Source organism: Hyaena hyaena, unplaced genomic scaffold (assembly GCF_003009895.1).
Source record: "Hyaena hyaena isolate Hyena2069 unplaced genomic scaffold, ASM300989v1 scaffold_180, whole genome shotgun sequence".
NCBI lineage: Eukaryota > Metazoa > Chordata > Mammalia > Carnivora > Hyaenidae > Hyaena > Hyaena hyaena.
The window spans coordinates 558,782-575,076 of NW_024080811.1; the positions used below are offsets into that span (position 1 = coordinate 558,782).

The 16,295-nt window shown below is 42.1% G+C and overlaps 1 protein-coding gene across 5 annotated transcripts in view; it reads left to right on the forward strand.

Annotated features, from left to right (window-relative positions):
• Nucleotides 1-16,295, forward strand: part of PLEKHM3 (pleckstrin homology domain containing M3) — a 189,160-nt gene that overhangs the window by 38,589 nt on the left and 134,276 nt on the right. For all 5 annotated transcript variants that reach the window (XM_039240639.1, XM_039240637.1, XM_039240641.1 and 2 more), the window contains one exon: nt 5,607-6,542. In XM_039240639.1, the coding sequence (XP_039096570.1) occupies nt 5,607-6,542 (936 nt within the window). The remainder of the gene's footprint in view (nt 1-5,606; nt 6,543-16,295) is intronic.

Here is a 16,295-nt window from a genome sequence, read left to right on the forward strand (position 1 = left end):
GTGCTATGGTCTGATTATCTGTGTCACTCCCCAAATTCATATGTTGAACTCCTGTCTACTAAAATGAGGATATTAGGAGACATGGCCTTTGATAGGTGAGTAGGTCATGAGGGTGGAACCCTCATCGATGGTATTCATGTTCTTATGTATAAGAGACCCCAAAGAGTTCCCTAGCCCATTCCACTACCAAAGAAATGTAATATATCTATCAGACTTTGAAAGGCAGTCCTTTTAGACTTGTCTTAATGTTATACTGAAGCATTATAAGTACTCTTCATTCACATTCCACTTTGGCTTCCTTCCACATTTATTAATCTTGTTATAAAAACTTAAATATTTCCTTAAAATTTGCCTAAATAACTTAGATTTGGAATATGGGCACTACATTGGGCTTTTGAGTTCTTTGAAAACATTAAAGTGTTGCTCTTTGTCTCTCACTCTAACTATTGTTTGATCTTTGGAATCCTATTCTTGTGACTTCATTCATTGTGCTGACTCAGGCAGTCCAGATTTTTCTCAGTAAACTAGATTACCGAAATGTATCTTTCATTTATGGTAATCTGAGTTGTGGTTTTTAAAAAAGATAAAATTGCAGGGACACCTGGGTGGCTCACTTGCTTAAGTGTCCAATTCTGGGTTTCGGTTCAGGTTATGATCTCATGATTCATGGGTTCGAGCTCTGTGTCCAGCCCCATGTTGGGATCTGCACTGTCAGTGCAGAGGCTGCCTGTGATCCTCTCTCTCTCCCCCTCTCTCTGCCCCTTCCCTGCTTGTATTCTTACTCTCTCTCTTAAAAATAAGTAAATAAATTTTCTTAAAAAGATAAAATTGCTAAAGTAACCAAAATGAAAGCACATAACAGTTTCATTATTATATAAGCAAATATACCTATAGTAATTATTTGTATTATTATTATATATGCTGTGTCTAAGGGCTTCATATCAAATAGCATACAGTCTGGGCTGGAGGATTGTGGGTTCTGGGTTATGGAGGCAGAAAGTTTTTGTTGTTGCTTTTTACATTTCTTTCTGATTTTTTGAATAACTTATTATATAATTTAGTACGTATGCGATAAGTGTGCAATAGTATCTGAAATCTGAGTCATCAAAGTAGTGCAACGATAGAGCCTTGGGGGCTCAGAGGAGGACAGTGGTTTTCCACTGTAGGGGATGAAGAAGGTCTTCAGGAATTGGGGAGATTTTGTACTAGCCATCATGTGGGAGGAAAGCATGGACAAGCAGAGGCAAGGGGAGATGGAGGCAGGGAGGTCAGCGGGAGAACATGCACGAAGGCTGGGAGGGCTGAGTTGTAGACACATCAGGTCACCTGGCTGAAATACAAGGGAGCGGAGAAAAGTGCCTGCCTTGTGTGAAAGCTCGCTGGGGAAGGTTATAATGGAGGGATCAGGCTAACATCTTCTGAACCTCCTGATCAATCTTAATATCCTTAGAAGTGGGACAGCCATCTGTGACATATTCCTGCCAAAAAAAACAAAAAAGACAAAAAAACAAAACTCAATGAACCTTGAGATCTAAACAGCAGTTGACAGAAAACATGGGAAACAGAAGAACGTTTAAACAATACCATGCAGACACACCAAATCCAGAATGTGAAAAGTTCTACAGGACAAATGAACTAATTTCTTCAATAAATATATGGCATGAAAAAAAAAGAAAAAGAGAACTGTTATAGATTTAAAGAGATTTAAAAGACATACCAATCAAACCAATGTGTGAACCTAAGTTGCACAAATCATCTGTATAAAGAAAATTTTTGAAACAATCTGGGAAAATTAGATACAGACTAGGTATTAGATGAGGAATTATTCACATTGTTGGGTGTGAAAATGGTGTGTGTGTGTGTGTGTGTGTGTGTGTATTAAAGTTCTATTCTGTTAGATTAGAGATACTCCTGAAGTATTTACAGTAGAAATGATAAAATTTCAGCAATTTCCTTTCAAACAGTCCAGCCAAAACACAAAACAAACCAAAGCAAACAAAAAACAAAAACAATTAAAAGCCAGAGTTGGAGAGGGTGGGGGATATAAAACAAGAATAGCAGAAACTTGATTTTTGAAGCTGAAGGATAGGTCCATGGTTGTTTATTTTAGTCTTCTACATGCTTTCATGTGTGTTTGAAATTTTCCATAATCAAATGTTTTAAGGAGTTTGAATGTTCCTGTAGCACTAGGAAACCTGTGGAGGGTTTAGGGCTGAAAAGGGGGCAAGGAAAGGGCTGAGTGACCCTGATGGGAGATGGCCAGAGGGAGGAGGACGAGAGGCCTGAGCTTATTTAAGACCTTGATTAGGTCTTAAAGGTACAACTTTCTAGTTGTAAAATAAAAAAGCCATGGGGATGGAATGTACAGCATGACAGCTATAGTTAATAACATTGTACTGCATGTTTGAAAGTTGCTAAGGGAAGAAATCTTAAATGTCATCTCAAGAAAAAAATGCAACTAACTGGACTTACCGTGATCACCACGGTATATGCAAATATCAAATCATTACGTTGTACCCATGAAACTAATATGATGTTATATGTCAATTATGCCACAGTATATTAAGAAAAAAAACCTTAAGATGGTGGCCATGAGAACGGAAACATTTTTGAGAACAGATAGCGGAAATAATAGCAAAAGAGGAACTCAGGCTGGTTGGCTGTACAGAAGTGAATCAGGTGCATTGTGTGGAAAATTCCCTTCTTCCTCTTCAGTAAATAGCCATCTTTTTCCTTATACCACTGCACTGGTATTACAGGATTAGGAGAAGGGGAAGAAGGGGTCTTCACTGTAGAGGAACTGAACTGGCTCTTCATGCTCCAAAGTGGAAAGCAATGGGGAAAGGAAGAGTTCTGGGTTTTTGTTTTTGTTTTTTCACCCTTTTCCACAAAGAATTACTCTCACAGTTTCAGTATGAAATTTCTGGGTCCAGTGATTCATTTTGATCATCTGTTCCTATTTTATTGAGGAAATGGTGATAATCACTGTCAGTGGTCCCATCTGAATAATTTGCGGTATTAGTTAAGATAGATATTGTTCATTTGTGAAGTTGAACACTTTACAATAATGTGTGTGAGGTTAATTAAATGAGTTGAAATGATATAGTCTGGGGAAATAAAAGATGAACTATAAGTTAATGAAAGCTTAGATTTAAATATATACCTTCTGATTTGTCAGTGACACAAATATTAAAAATAAACTTAAGATAGAAATAGTAAGCAGCAATTATTAGAGATTAAAGAGAAATGGTTGTTCTCTGACCCTCTACAACTCAAAGAAGATTAACACTTCACACAGGAAATATTGGCAAGATCTGATAGAAACAGGCCCTTCGGCATGGAATACATACCACAGAGGGTAGTTTCCTGATCGAGTTTGCTCTCTTCTTGATTTTTCTTTCTCCAGAAATATACGCTACAAACTGCATCCTGTAAGAAAGGGCCATTTCCTGTGATCAACACCAGTCTTTTCTGTCTCAGTTTAGTGTATCTATTTAGAGAGGGGCGGGGGGGGTGGGGTGGAGAGTCTGGAAACATAATGAGTTCTTTACCCTTACTCTGTATCAAGGAGGTAAAGGGACTTTGGAGATTCCCAGGAAGGACTTCCCATCCAGTCTACCCAAGGTAGCATCTACCACCCTAGCTTGGGCAGTCAGAGAGGGGTGAGGTTTTAGAAAGGTTTGCTGCTGGCTTGGGCCCAATTAAAGCAGAATTTCTAATTTGTGCTACCTGTTGTAAAAAGCTCTCAGGAAGAAAAGAAAGGGAGAGAAAAATTCCTAGCTAAAAGCAAGAAAGATGGTTTATATTTTTCTCAGGGATGTGTAGCTGAGCCACTGGGTCACAGGACAGACGAGGATGGAGGAACACATGGTTACGAGTCTTATTATGGAAAAGATTGAACTACCATCAGCACTTGATGGAAATGAGCGGGGGAGGGGTAGCAGCAATGTCTCTAACAGCACTACCTCCCTTATTACATTATCCGAAAAGATAGATAACTGAGAATAGGCATCCATTATCTCTCTCTACAAAGGGATTAGTGTGGGTTGCAAGAAATTAATGGCTTTTGAGTTATCACAGAAATACTAATGAATGTCAGGACTGGAGATGTAAAGCAGGTAAAATTGGCTTTTCTCTGCCTCACTTCTCTCCTTTTCTTTTTGCTTTGCTATTTTAAGATCTAGATCTGTGTTAGTTTTTCCCCCCCTTCAGCCAAGATCAGAAATCATACCCTTTGGGAGTGTGATTTGTCTTCTTTAGGGAATGACTCCATTAGTTTATGACTGTCTCCAGTGTGTATCAGCAAAGAGATTGAGAAGCATTTTGGAAATGAAAATCTTTATCAGGGAAGAGTGCTGCCTCTTGCATGGATGTCATTTTCATGCCTGATAAAAGTATCAGGAAGTCTCCCAAGTGACAATTCCCTTCTACTAAAGTACTAAACTTGTGTACGTTGCAGCTAATCATTGATTAAAGATGGCACAACCAGATAAACTTGTGAAACAGCGGAAAGGAAAGGAATTATATCTACTCTATCCTGGGCATTGTGCTACAAGCTTGATTTCTCATTTAATAAGTATTTTTTAAGAGCCTATTATGTAGTAGGCATTGTACTGTGTGTTGTAATGTAAGGGTGAAAAGACAGACCTCTCCTCTGTCTTCAGTGGAGGTTATAGTCCAATGGGGAGGACACTTTTTTTAAAACTTCAAAATTTTATTTGTTCAAATATTTAAATAAACTATTACAATACAGCCTGACAAGAGTCCATCAAAGAGGAATAATAGGGATACCTGATACCGGGTGCGTGCGTGTTTGCGCGCGCGCAGATGAGGGGTTGAGGGAATCGGGACAGAGTCCGCTCCTGGAAGACAGGATGGCTACGTGAAGGGTAAGTGTGTGGTAGCTGGTGGAAGCAGTGGGAAGGAGCAGAAGGTGACAGTATGAGCACAGTCAGGCTCAGAGGTGAGAGAGAACTACTGTCTAAGCAGAGACCTAAAACATGCGCTAGTTGAGTCCAGCCCGGGCAACTGGTTACAGGACAGGAGGCTCATGAACTGGCCTTGAAGACTAATGGGAGTGTCCAAGAAACAGGAGTTTATGAGAAGCGTACTTCATGCTCTGTCCTTTCTATTGGCCGTTCCTGGTTTTACTAACCCAAAGAAAATGTATTAGCAAGGAGTTAGGTCAAGTGACAGGAGGAACATTCTCTCTTGTGTATTTGGCTTTCTATAGAATATTACCTAGAAAACACGAAAGCCTGGTGAATTGCAGTTATTTCATGGACCTGTCGGGGAGGGTCACAGTTTTCCACATAGACCTCCGCATGTCACATTGACTTTGCAGACCACTCCCGCCCCTCAATACTTAATCTTGCACTCATAATTCCACTCTAGTTAGGTTTTTGTAGCCTTGAAATTTTTCCCCAATTACATCTTGTCACTTGTACTGTCTTGGAATTGTACTACCTCTACTGTGTTTAGTGTGAACCAGAAGGATGTCATTCCCTGATCTCTTTGGTTTCTTGCACCTGCCTTATCATCTCATTGAATTTATTCATATTAAGAAATTAATACATTGCTTCTTTTGTCTTGTTTTTTCTTCCTAGAACACAAGCAAGCATTCCCAAACATTCTGAAGAAGGGGTACCTGGAGATTAGGAAGGACCATGACAGTTACTGGCAGAGCTGTTATGCAGAACTCTCACCCTACAACTTATCCTTCTACAGCCTTGACAGCAGTGGCAATCAAGCCCTCTATGCCACCTACCAGCTTTCGCACTTCCAGAGCATATCGGTGTTGGGCAACCTCGAGGCCAGGCTGGTGGATACCGTTCTCTATGACAACACTCAGCTGCAGTTGAAGGCAGAGTCACCATGGGAGGCTTTGGACTGGGGGCAGAAGCTTTGGGAAGTCGTGCACGCCACCGTGCCTGGGTACGTGGGGCGGCAGGAAGAGCTGGCCAACTCCCCAGGGCTCGGTCATCATGTTGACTGTACACAGAACCATTGTTTACAGAAGAAATCCAGTGAGCTTCTCGCGCCACCACCTGTGTTGGAGAGCCCCAGACAATACCAAAACATCACCAAATCGGGGACGCTGTACAGGCTGACCATCCAAAACAACTGGAAGGCATTTACGTTTGTGCTGAGCAGGGCCTGCCTGATGGCTTTCCAGCCCGGCAAGCTGGACGAGGACCCCCTGCTGAGCTACAATGTGGACGTGTGTCTGGCTGTCCAGATGGACAGCCTGGACGACTGTGACTCTTGCTTTCAAGTCATTTTCCCCCAAGATGTCCTCCGCCTCCGGGCAGAGACCCGGCAGAGGGCCGAGGAGTGGATGGAGGCTCTGAAAACAGCTGCCAATGTGGCGAGGAGTTCAGAGCAAAACCTGCAGGTGACCCTGAGGAGCAAACCCAAGGATCAGATGGGCAGGCCCGAACTCCGAAAGAACAAACGTCAGTCTGTGACCACCAGCTTCCTCAGCATTCTGACAACTTTGTCTTTGGAACGAGGGCTCACTGCTCAGAGTTTCAAGTGTGCAGGTATGAAGCAAATTTTTAGTCTAAAGCTCGTTAAAGAACAACCTGAACCCTACAATTGGAATTTGCTGTAAAAACCCCCTCAATGGGCTAGTCATATCCACCTCTTGTTTAAACAGCACCTCTCCTTCAAGGAGTTTCCTACATCAAAACATCTGTCTGTCTTCATGCCATGCTGGTAAAGTCAGTAGAAGCAGATAAGCTATATGCCACGGAGTCAAAATGACTTAGCTGAAGCATAACCAGACTAGAATTTCAGCTTCTTGAGTCTGCTGTGATTCCATTTCCTTTATCCTCTTAACTAAAAGTCACTGGGAACATGGATATCACAAATCACCTCATAAGAGATATTCAGACCCAAAGCTGACTGCTGACAATCCTTACCGAAAAAAAAAAAATGTCTATAGAGAACTGTCATTGATCATGACCTCGTCAGATCCTGTTAAGGAAGAATCTACAGTCAGCCTTGACAGAAAATCTGGAGGTGACTAACAGCATGGTAGATGATGATTCAGCAGATGACCTCTGAGTCATGATAGGCCTGCACCTTGTCCTGGGGAAGACCAGGGTCTCTGAAACTGCTATGGAAGGGTGAGAGACACAAAGTAGAGTTCAAGGCCAATTATCTGTAATTTCTTAAGACCCTGTTACTGCTTCTCCCCGCTATTTCTCATTCCTTTCACTTTCCCCTGAACAGTAAACTAGACAGAATAAAACACTCACTAAGCCAAGTCTATATATCTCCTATAAACTAAATGAAATTATGTCCCTTTCACTAAACCCCATAATTTGGGACAAGAAATTTTCCTTAAGGTAAATTTACCATGAAGGTAATTTAATTGGAAACCCGATTTGGAAGATTGTAATTCAAGTGTGTCAGATTTAAGTGTGTTATTTAAAAGTGAACAGGAAGCTCACCAGCAGCCAAGACCAAATTCTCAATTTCTGCTTGTTCCTGCATTGAAAGCCAAATAGTGGTGGCATGGGGAAATTTGAATTTAGGTTAGTTGTGATGATTGCCTTTTCTGTTGAAAAATAATATACCTAAGGAGGAGATTAAGTGAATCATCCCTGCTTTCTCTAGAGGGTCTCTGTAACTGTGAAGCAGAAACTCACAGGGGTGGGTAGGAGAGACCAGAGACACGGGGCTGGTAAAGAAGCCGTACTAGGTGATGTGCGTGTATCTGCAGGCGTGAATGACCTGGTGTGAAGTCAGTCAGCTACTTTTGCAAAATGGTTTTGAAATAAGCGGACATGGGCTTTCCCATAGTTTGTAGAAATTATTGACATTTTAGTGTCTTATTAGTGCATGCATTATATTTCAATGTTCAGTCACTCAACAATTTATTGATGCTGACTCTGGGAACATTCTGGAATTGTGATACACCTCTGTGGCTCTGGATTGCTGATGGGGTCAAAAATCTGTGCTGTTATTAGAATCAAGGAGAATAGCTGGGCCTAGTTCTCAAGGTAGAGACTGAAATAGCTGAATCGGGAAACTTTCTCCTAAAAGGGGGAAGAAAAGTCTCAAGGGTTACACAAAGATTGTCACCTAGTTGACCCCTAATTTACCTGTCTCCCACAAGTTTGCTTCCTGATGGAGTGTGCACTGCCCACATCCTGGACTTCACTAGCAGCGTTTCTTGCTCTCAGAGGAAGGAGAAATGCAAGTAGAGGTAGCACACAGCAGGTCCATCACATCTAGTGGTTGGAGAAATGAAAACAGGAAAAAGACAAAGAAGGTGAGTAGAAGAGGCAGGGAGAAGGAAACTAAGTAGAAAAGAATAGGGAAAGGAGTACAGAATAGGCAGGGACAGAACTTTGGCGGCTGTTTCAGGTCCTCTGTTTTAAGGTGTCTCTCTGTGCTGTCTAAATGTCCTCGCTCAGTTTGCCTGGTTGGAGAACAGGTTGAGGATGGGTGGTAATCGCGAATCCAGGAGGCATTTGCCCAGTTCAGCTTTTACCTTCATGCTTTGGTTTGGAGTTCTAGGGAGGCACGGGGGTGGGGAGGGGTTCTAATTTGAGGTGGGGAGAAGTCAATCCTAATTTGTGTAGCATGGCCGATTCCAAAGTAGCAATTTTTATTTCCTTTCAGTGCCCCTTCAATCAGAAAATGCTACGTTCAGTTGCTTTGTGGCCCACACGATTTACCAGGTTGCTTTTCATTTTCCTGAATTCCAGCATGGAAGGAATAGTGGTTCCCTAGCCCAGGCAGGGATACTTCATCTCCTGTAGGGGGCAGAGTCTCAAAAGAAAAAGGCTAAAACTTGTTCAGCACACCTCTGAATGAATGGTTTTTTAATTTCTTGGGAGGCGGTTCATTATATTAAAGATTATAATAGCAGATGGAACTTTAAAAATTGATCTGTTTCTCACAAACACAGTTAATCTAAACCAGCTGTTCATTTAGTACTTGTGTCACCTAATGTTTCATCCTTGTAAAAATATGCATTCGGTGAAAAAGCTGGTTGCATAGTATGTTTACTTTCTGAAATGGCAAAATGTCCACTAAAGTGTTTTTAGTTGAACTTGGCATTATCTATTATTTTAAGGAGAAGGTAATTCAGAAAATTTCATGGTTCTAGTGAATCTCTTTAGAATATAAGGTTTTATATCCACTTGTCCTTCCCCTTTAAATACTTTTTAATGATTTATTTATTTATTCCCCTTTAAATATTTTTGATGAAAAAAAAAATCTTAGGAGTGGACGGTTGCCCTGAGTAGCTCTTTATTATGAGGTCATTCGGTTGCTACCCAGGTGAGCTACAAATGTTGGCTTTTAAATGTACAAAATAGTGCAGTGGGCCTTATCTCACTAAATTCTTTCGGTAGGCAAAGAATTTTCTATACCCTTTTTGGAAACTTAAAGAGCCCCTGCAGAAAAAATAGACCATTCCCAAGTGCCTGAAGTTATGGTTTTGAAAATACATGCTTAATGTATAACTTTGTTAACACGGGCTGGAACTTTTTCTAGTTGTATTTGACTATGTATGTGTGGCTGTTCCATGGCTTCCTCTCAGCTCCATGGCAGCCTCGTTCTAGGAAGCCCCAACACAGTGGTCATCTTGTTGTTCTGGAACCTACCCTGGTCATTCTTGCCTTCGGGCCTTTGCACTTGCATTCCTTCTTCCTGAAAACATGCCTTTGAAAATGAAGTTCTTTCAGTCATCCTGCCATTTATCGAGGGCCAACTTTCTTGCCATGTGCCAAAACACCCCGATGCACGTGGAAGAGTCAGTGCTGCAAGAAGGCAGATGGGGTCCTCGCCCTCATGGAACCTGCAGTCCGCTAGGGAGGCAGACGTTCATCACAGGACCACAGCTGCAGGCCACACGGCAGCGGTGACCAGAGCTAGAGAAGCGAGGGCCATACACTGGCTTGGAGAACGGTGGGAGGTGGTGTCAAGTAGAACTTGTGTGAAGTTGCAGCTCTCCGGTCATTTTCGACCCACAAAAGGAGTTTGAGGGTGTTGAGCTTAATATTTGGCCCTGAAGTCTCAGAAGGTTCCTGAGCAGAGGAGTGTATGATGAAAGTGGGATTTCAGAACATTTCATTTGGTGCCGCTTTAGTACAACTTTTCAGAAACACCGCTGTGGCAGAAAATGAGGGACAATTCTTCAGCAAAGTTACCGGTTGGGATTCAAAATTTGGTTTGGCAATGAGGCATCTGTGGTATTAAAATATTAATGCTAAAACAAATGGTTATGCAGCTTATTAAAATATTCATGAAGTCTGTAGCTATAAGTGGTTCTCAATTAGGTTGTTCACAAAACGCTGTATAAATCCCATCCTAAGGCAGCAGTCCTGTTTTCTTCAGGAATTAGCCACGGGTACATACCTGTTTCCCTTCAGAAGATAAGATGGTTTCCTGGCCTGACTACATACAGCTATTTTTCCTGTAATTTCCCAGCAATCAAGAAACCTACCAGCTGGGTAAGAAAAGGGCCCCGGGCCTTGTGTTAGGTGCCACTAGAGCTGCAAAGCTGGCCGTCAGAGCGGTCCTCTGTCCCTGCTTTATAATCTGGGAGTGAGAGCGGATGGCCGCTATGGGACAGTGTGCCCGATTCTGAACTGAAGCTGAAATGTTAACAGAAGACACAGCAAAAAAAAAAAAAAAAAAAAAACCCAAAAACAAAAACCCAGTGAGCCGAGGGGATCCCCTCCACTATTTCCACACTGTCAGTTTTATGGTTTTACTCCTTCGGCTGCTGTTTAACCTCTTGGGACTGCTGTTGGTAATTACATCTCTCCGGCATTAAGAGCTTTTGCTTCCCCCCCCCCCCCCCAGCCCTTGGGAGGAGTAAGCCCAAGGGGGGGAAAAGTTTTGCTGTGAATTCTTCAGCCATTTAGTGCAAATTCCTGTAATTACCGGCATTGTGTCCTCTCTGAATGGCACATAATACAGCAGAAGCCATTCCTAATTGAGACCTTACAGGAGGTACAAATCCTCTCTTTGTTCAGCCTGACAAATTAGTGCCAGAAAGTGGCAGGGTCCGAGTGGGAATCAAAGGCAAGAAACACAAAGATGGAACTTAAGGCTACAGTAATAACCCTCTCTTGTCCTGAAGGGAAAAAAAGGAATGACCAAGGAAGAAATGAAGTTTTTTTTTTTCCCTAATAAATTCCCTTGACATGACAGCACCTCGGGGCTGCTCTATTTATTTAGCAAAAGTGATTAAATAGTAATACAACAGGGCTGCCCATTGTTTCCCTGGGTGCCCCTACCTCACAGACCCCTGCTGCCTCGGCTAATTGATTGACAATGAACCTCTGATAAAGAAGTATGTTGTTAGGACCTGAGGTGGGGGGGGAGCACTTTTTTCTCTCTCTTTGTGTGTCTGAGCGTGTGTGTGTGTGTGTGTGTGTGTGTGTGTGTGTGTGTGTGTGTGTGTGAGTGAGAGAGAGAGAGAGAGAGAGAGAGAGAGAGATTTTGTTTGAATTGCACTCTAGTTTTTCTTTGCCCCCACCCCTTCTGGCCCCTTCTGGCCCCTTCTCTCCCCTTGCCCTTTTTCTCCAGAGCTTTTCAGCGGCTGCTCCCACAGGATACAAACAGGTAGAGAGGAATTAGAATTGTAGTGCAGATTTTTGACAAGTTTATCTTTGGAGCAAACTTCCTCCTCTCCCCCTGCTCCATTTAAGACAGAGCAGCAGTGTGAGCAGAGAGAAAAGGGGAAAGGGACTGATTATTGGTACTTCAGGGTCACAGAACTTTTTTGTTGTTAGTTTCTCATTTGTGAGGAAGGATGTCTGGAACTAGTCTTTGAACCAAGATTTTTCTCTTAAATTCCTTACTCAACAATGAAAAAATCTACCCACCAATAACCTTTACATGCTGGGGTGAGGGCTGCTGTGGAGTAAGAAATAACAGTTTGAATGATTTCGTCTCTCCCCTGTTCCGAGAAGCCAGGGTTGGTTATTTGAGGGTGGAATCTGGCTGCTGGGGGTGTAACTCCGTCCCCCCAGGATGCTGGAAGCGGTGGGAGGGGGACTAAAGGCCTCTAGGCAGATAATTAATAGCCCCTGGTTATATATGCTCAACTAGCTAAGCAGAAGCTAAATCCCTAATTTAACTCCGTTACAGCTGCAAAAACAAATCATTTCAAACCCCTATGAAAGCAAAATATATTAAACAAACAGTATCGACCTTGTTAATACCACAAGGCATGTCGTGTGATAAATGAGGGCGTCTTTCTGGCAAAGGCCTATTTTATGACATCGTTTAGACATAAAGTATACCTTTACCCTGGTAATACAAGCATCCCTGATAGAAAGTATGGAGCGGTTAATTATTCATTAAATAGCTGCCACTCTGGAAGTAAGCAACATTTCTGAGGTGGGGAATAGCCACTTACTGGCCTTAGTGTAAATCATGCAGAATAGCAATTCTTAAAAAAAAAGAGAAATTGAATTTGGGAGCTGATTATGCATGTGAGTTTAGGTAAAGAAAGATATGTGGGTTTCTAAGAAGGGAAGTTGTATATTATGCTCTTGAAGGGGAAAAAAACTGTTAGCAGAGCCAAAATCTGTTTTGATTCTCATGTGAAAAATCAGGGATCCTCTAGTAGCCAAAGTGCATGATCCGCTAAGGAAAAGAGGGACAGAAATAAAAAGAATTGACTTAACTTGATATCTCCAATTCCTATCTTTAGTACTGTTTTCAAATTTGTCTCCCACTTGCTAGGAATGAGAATAAGGTGAAGATTTATTTAAGTTCAGGAATAGGCAGGTAGCCAATTGGAAGAGAATAAGGCAGTAAAGAAAAACTTAGATATTCCCCTCAAAGCATATAAACAGCTTGGATAAAAGAGAATTTTTTAAGTTTGTTGTTGCCTTTTTATCTTTCATTGTCTTCTTTTTAGTGTATTGAGTTGTTGTCTCCCAGAGGAGAAATCTCATGTGTGTATGTGTGTGTGTCCTGAAGGGCTGTTTTATCTCCCCAGCCTTTAATATGACCACAGAGGGGTTGCTGATAGGAAGATCTTTCAGCAGAGTTCGGGTGGAGGGTTCATTTCAACAAGCATTTATTAATCATGTCATGTGTGCCACACACATGCTCTGCCAGGTACCTGGGGAGATGCAAGTAGGAGCCATATGCGGGCTGTGCTCTTCAGTGTTTTATAGAATCCCCTCGAAGAAGATGTGGGGGCTTAAAGGGGGTGAGCAGGAGAATGGGACTGGGGAAGGGGCTAGACTGTCGTGGCCACTGGCTTGGAGTCTGACGCAGTCCGTTTCTGCTTCTGCCTGAGAGTCCCTGTTGTAGAGAATGTGAAAACTAAAGAATGAAAGTAGTGTCTCTTCCCACTTCCCCATTTTATTATTATTATTATTTTTTAAAGTTTATTTATTTTGGGAGAGAGTGAGTGCATGCTCATAAGGGGGAAGGGCAGAGAGAGAGAGAGAGAGAGAGAGAATCCCAAGCAGACTTTGCGCTGGTAGCGTGGAGCCCAGTACGGTCTGAGCCACCCAGATGCCCCCCATTTACCCATTTTAAATTTCATCCTTATATTTCCTATAGAATTAAACTCAGGGGTCTCCTTGGCTTTTATTACCCATCTATCAAAGATAAAACTTGAATTTTGGTGGGGAGATGCCTGGGTGACTCTTGATTTCTGCTCAGGTCATGATCTCATGGTTCGTGGGAACAAGCCCCATGTCAGGCTCTGTGCTGACCACAGGGAGACTGCTTGGGATTCAATCTCTTCCTCTCTCTTTCTGCCCCTCTCCACTCACGTAAGCTCTCTCTTTCTATCTCTCAAAATAAATAAATAAGCTTTTAAAAAAGCCTTGAATTTTTGTCATGAGGTCGTTGTGTAGTAGGTGCTATGGGAGATATAAGAGAAGCAAAGATATGGTCTGGACCCACACGACTTTATACTCTGGTTGAAGATGCACAAAGGAAAATGAAGAGTTACTAGACAGTCAGGTCAGGTCCATGCCCAAGCATTTGGGCTTCTCTCCCCCACCCCCCACCAGCCGGGGACAGCGTCCATAGGTATTCAGAATGGTCAGCATTTGACATATACAACATAACCTCTGACACAACTAGACTGTCCCGAACCCCTGGTAATAGAATGGCTTACCGTTATACCAAGAAAGTTGGGAAAGCACCAAAACCTGCATGTGGTATGTGCCCAGGCCACCTTCAAGGAGTTCGTGCTGTGAGACCTTCAGTTAGGAGGTTGTCTAAAACGAGGAAACACATCAGCAGGGCCTATGGTGGGTCCATGTGAGCTAAGTGTGTTTGTGACAGGACCAGGCATGCTTTCCTTACTGAGGAGCAGAAAATCGTGAAATTGTTGAAGGCACAAGCACAGAGTCAGAAAGCTAAATAAAAAAGTGAAGCTTTTTGAGTAATAAAAAAATCAAAAGACTTGTTTTGTTAAAAAAAAAAAAAAAAAGGGGGGTGCCTGCATGGCTCAGTTGTTAAGCATCCGATTCTTGGTTTCAGCCCAGGTCATCTCACAGTTTCAGGAGTTCGAGCCCCGTGTGGTAGCACAAAGTCTGCTTGGAATTCTCTCTCTGCCTTTACCCCACTCGTGCTGTCTCTGTCTCTCTCAAAATAAATAAATAACCTTTTTAAAAAGATGTTTTTAATGTTTATTTATTTTTGAGAGAGAGAGAGAGAGAGACAAAGCTCAAGTGGGGGAGGGGCAGAGAGAGAGGGAGACACAGAATGCGAAGCAGGCTCCAGGCTCTGAGCTGTCAGCACAGAACCCGATGCAGGGCTCAAACTCAAACTCACGAACCATGAGATCATGACGTGAGCTGAAGTTGGCCGCTCAACTGACTGAGCCACCCGGGGGTCCCATAAATAAATAAACTTAAAAAAAAAAAAAAAAAAATGAAACGCAGTTTACAAAATCCTCAACATGGAAAATCTTGGGTTTTCAGAGATTATGGTTATGCCATTTTGTGAATGATTGGCAGCTTTATACAAGGATTGCTGACTCATGGATCCCTTTCAGCCTATAAGGTTGTTGGTAAAGGTACATGATAATAATGAGAATGAGCATCATTTAGTAATTAGGATCAACCACTCTGGAATCAAAGTGGGTTTCCAGATTTGCTACATAATTACTGAATCTTTCTGCATCTCTATTTTGTAATCTCAGATGTGAGAAAATAATCACATCTACCTCATAAGTTTATAGTAAGAATAAAATGAGGTAAAAGGGCTTGGAAACGTGTCTGGTATACAGTAAGTGCTGTATAAGGATTAGCTCCTTTTATTATTTGTCTACACAGGACAGTAATTACCTGGATAAAGATATCATAGGCATACTTTTCAAGTTTGGAACTCTCATAAAACTATGTTGGACAACTAATATGTTGAACGACAGAATCCAGATTCTGAAATACAAGCTAGAGAAATGGACCAAACAAGTGATTTGGGGCACCTGGGTGGTTCAGTCAGTTGAGCATCCAACTCTTGATTTCAGCTCAGGTCATTATCCCAGGATTGTGGGATTGGGTCCTGTGTCTGGATCTGTGCTGAGTGTGGAGACTGCTTGGGATTCTCTCTCTCTCCCTCTGCCCCTCTCCCCCACTTGCACACTCTTTCTCTCTCTAAAAAAAAAAAAAAAAAATGTGATTTTTGTAGAGATAAACAGTCCCATGCTTATATTCAGAAAATTAACAACAAAGATAGAAGGCACAAGACACTTGATCTAATAGCAGCTCATGTGGGTATACAAATGAGGCAGTGGGAAACCAGGATCTATGCTGCTGTATTTATATCAAAAGCATTCACAAACAGGTCGCAAAGAGATTGTATCTTCATTGCATTCTGCCCTGACCAGACCACACCTGGAAATTTCAGTTATAGATGTTGCTCTTAAGAACAGACAGCTACATCTATTGACACGTCATAGGGTAGTGAAAGGACTAAATAGCATGCCACCCACACGCAACCTACAATAGGACACACGTGTTGTCCCCATATTTTTGAAGACCGCCACTTAGAAGTGAAAACAGATGTATTCTGGTAACTCCACCCAACCAAGGGAACAGATATGTCCAGATTGGAATGGCTTTCCCTTATTTAAGATCTGATGGCCATGGGTGAAAATTAGCAGAGTGTCAAGAGCCCTGACCAATGAGACTGAAAGAACTGGAATTGTGACCTCAAGGCAAGTCAGTTAACTTGCCTGAGCTACAGTTTTCTCATCTGCAAGATGAAGATTTATTAATTCAGCCCTTCTGCAAATGTTTATGGAAGCCCTACTGTGTTCTAAGCACTATGCTTAATGCATAGTA